Source organism: Octodon degus, unplaced genomic scaffold, assembly GCF_000260255.1.
Source record: "Octodon degus isolate 3935 unplaced genomic scaffold, OctDeg1.0 scaffold00019, whole genome shotgun sequence".
Classification (NCBI taxonomy): domain Eukaryota; kingdom Metazoa; phylum Chordata; class Mammalia; order Rodentia; family Octodontidae; genus Octodon; species Octodon degus.
In genome coordinates this window covers 3,152,921-3,156,060 of record NW_004524595.1, presented here as the reverse complement: position 1 = coordinate 3,156,060, position 3,140 = coordinate 3,152,921, and the positions used below count along the sequence as shown (strand labels likewise).

The 3,140-nt window shown below is 37.9% G+C and overlaps 1 protein-coding gene and 1 non-coding gene across 2 annotated transcripts in view; both read left to right on the top strand.

Annotated features, from left to right (window-relative positions):
* Wdr43 (WD repeat domain 43) overlaps nucleotides 1-3,140 on the top strand; it is a 73,741-nt gene that overhangs the window by 50,688 nt on the left and 19,913 nt on the right. The window contains exons 10-11 of the mRNA XM_004627386.2: nucleotides 123-254; nucleotides 1,100-1,231. Of these exons, the coding sequence (XP_004627443.1) occupies nucleotides 123-254; nucleotides 1,100-1,231 (264 nt within the window). The remainder of the gene's footprint in view (nucleotides 1-122; nucleotides 255-1,099; nucleotides 1,232-3,140) is intronic.
* On the top strand, nucleotides 702-776 carry LOC111815679. The gene has a single exon (XR_002820335.1). It is a non-coding gene; the product is annotated as a small nucleolar RNA SNORD53/SNORD92 (small nucleolar RNA).

The window sequence follows — 3,140 nt, the reverse complement described above, 5'->3', positions numbered from 1 at the left end:
GTAGGTGCTTTAGACCACTGAGCCATCTGACCCAGCCGGAAAGCTGTATTCTCATTGAGAAGAAAACATAAGAACTCTTGGTTCATCATTTCTTTTCTGTACCTATAATGTTGGTTTAATAGGTGAGGACACCTGTGATAAATGCTGAAGCAAAAGTTTTGGTGCCCGGGATTCCTGGACATCATGCAGCTATCAAACCGCCTCTTCCACACACTGAGGAAGTAGAAAGCAAGCGGAAGTTAGGAGGAAATGAGGTAATGCAACCACTTACACTGAATACCTTTGTTTGGGATGTAAGAATGCTTTGAAGAACCCAATAAGGATAGTGAAAAGAGTCAAAGTTAAATCTCTTGAAATGTGCTGAGACTGCTGTTGTTGCACTTTCTTCATCCCAGGCAGCTTAGGTTCCAGAATTGTACTTTTTTTCAAGACAAGGTCTCACTGTATAGTTCAGACTGGCCTTGAGCTCACTATGTAGCACAAACTCAACTCAAACTCACTGTGATCCTCTTGCCCCAGCCTCTCACGTGATGGGATTATAGGTATGCGGTATCATAGCTGGCTAGTCCCAGAATGGTGATTGTGACTTTTGCAAGATTAAGCTGGTCACTGTTCAGAGAAGGTAGAATTTTTATTAACTATGTTAAACTTGGCTATTTGTTAAGAGTTAGATAACAAAATCAGATAACTGAAGCCAGGATTTGCTATGATGACTTCCATTGGGTTTCGCATGTTTCTGAGTTCCAGTGATGCCTTTCTCTTGGCTGTCTGAGCAATCCTGCCTGGTTTTGTGCTGGTTGGTCTTAATCAAAATGGCTGTAATTGCTTATTGTCCTTATAAACTTATGCTCCCGAAACACTTTTTGGTTCCTGTATTGTTGCAGTGTCTTGGTCAACTTCCATTCATATTTTTTACTTTTATTTAATCTAGAGCTTTAGTGATTTTTATCCAAGGAAAAGATGGTTTTTGTCTATTGGATGGAGGAGTTAGGCATAATCTAGCTTTTATTGGAAGGAAATATGAATTGATGTTTTTTGCTTAGAAACTACATTAGGTCTTGTCTTGTTAACAGGAACCGTTATCATTTCTTTTCTGTAGGTCAGCATTGAAGAGCGCCTAGGAGCCATGGACATAGATACTAAAGAAGGAAAGGATGACCTATTGCAGACAAATAGCTTTCCAGTTCTCCTTACCCAAGGTTTAGAAAGTAATGATTTTGAGATGCTAAATGTAAGTATTACTGCAGTTTTTCAGTGAATTACAGTGGTTTTTCTTAGGTGATATAGCACACTTAAAGTGAATAGTCATATTATATTGCAGTTTTCAGTTTACTGTCATGTGAAGTTAGTCACTTGTAGGTAATTTGGTGGCATACACAGTCACCAACCTGCAGTGGGAATGTGTTAAATTCTTTAAACCTGGAATGCATTTTCTCATAGAAATATTGTTTTGAATTGTTAGGTTTTAGGCTTTAGTTCACAAAAGCCTTTATTTACATAGTGTAGCTGAACTGTAACACTCAGCATTCTAGATCACAATTTATATTTTTTTCTGTAGGAAAATGCGTTCCTGAGTTTTAACTCTGGATTCCAGAAACTTATTTCCCCCTGGCCGTGAGGGGGCGGTGAGGTGCAACCTTGGCAATGGGTAGGAGGTTCCAGGGGAAATGCAAGAGGGTTGGGGGCTCTGTGTTATCAATATTTAGAAGAAAAGTATTAGAAGTTGTGTGAAGGGAGGCACCTATGATTTCTTTGTGAGTTGGTGACTGCTTATGTGAAGTTAATTAATTCAGTCCTCATAAATTTCAGTATTACAGTGGTCTATGTCAAAGTCAAGTCTGAAAAACAATTAAAATACTCTCAGATAAGATGAGAGTAATTTATTTAAGTTCACTTGCAACAGTATTGTAGTTTTAGTCAGTATAGATGTGACTGTTCTGTAAACTGTGTATGGTGTCTCTGATTTTATGTGATTTAAGTGGGACATGTTATGTTTGTGCCCAAGGTGACTTTACAAAATGAGAGTAGATACCAGCAGGTCTCAAAACCTGAAGTTACTTTGAAAGTAACGTGTATGTGTTTTATCAGGTAGACCCTGGCTTAGAAGCTTAGGTGAGGGAAAAAGATGCTATAGGAAAAAATTGACATTTTTTGAAATGTAATTTTGAAATGTAATAGAACTTAATTTGCCATCATTACTTATGTAACAGTGCCTTGAAACTTCTGTCAGTGAATCAGCTACCAATTTTTCTTTGTTAGAATACTGTAGTGGATCACCAGAAACCCATTACTGAGCTTCAGAAATTTTCAGTAGCAGGATTTTAGTAGCCAGTGTATCATGTGCTCATTTATATGCCCATATGCCTCCCCTGATTATGGTAAGCAATTCTTCAAACTGATTAAACATTGTTTCATGTGCAGACCTATCCATTTTCAACTTAAAAACTCCTTAGAAAAGCATTAGTACAACCCATTATTATACCTAAAAGAACAGTAATTCTTTAAAATTATCAAATGTTGGACCAGCCAAATAGCTCAGTGGATTAAAGCGCCTGCTTTGCAGATGCAGGGGCCGGAAGTTTGATCCCCGGGCCTGCTGTGCTGGCCCCACCCTGGGGGCACACTGAGATAGCAATTGAGACTGGGCGTGGTGGCATGTGCCTGTAATCCTAGCACAACAGGAGGATCACTACAAGTGTGATCTGTGTAGTGAGACCCTGTAGACCCTGTCCTAAAAAAAACAAAAAACAAAAAAAACTGTTTTTACATTATTTCAAATCTTATTAGTGTTTACATTTTCCTAGTTATCCTATAAACACAAATTTCCATGTTTTGATGTACTTTGTTCAAAACAGGATCCCAAAAGTCTGTACTGTACTTGGTCAGTGTGGCCCTTTTTAATTTTCTTTTCAGACAAGCTATGTTATTTTCCCAGCAGTGTCCCACATGTTGGATATTGCTGACTACATCTCTAATATATGTGTGGTTCTGGTCATCATTTCTTCTGTAGTTAGATTTAGAAGCTCCAAGAGATTCAGTTTGGACTCTTGGCAAGAACACATCAAATGTGTTAATGTGTGACTTACTGAATGTCACAGGGCAAATGAAATGGCATTTATTTATTTATTTATTTATTTTTT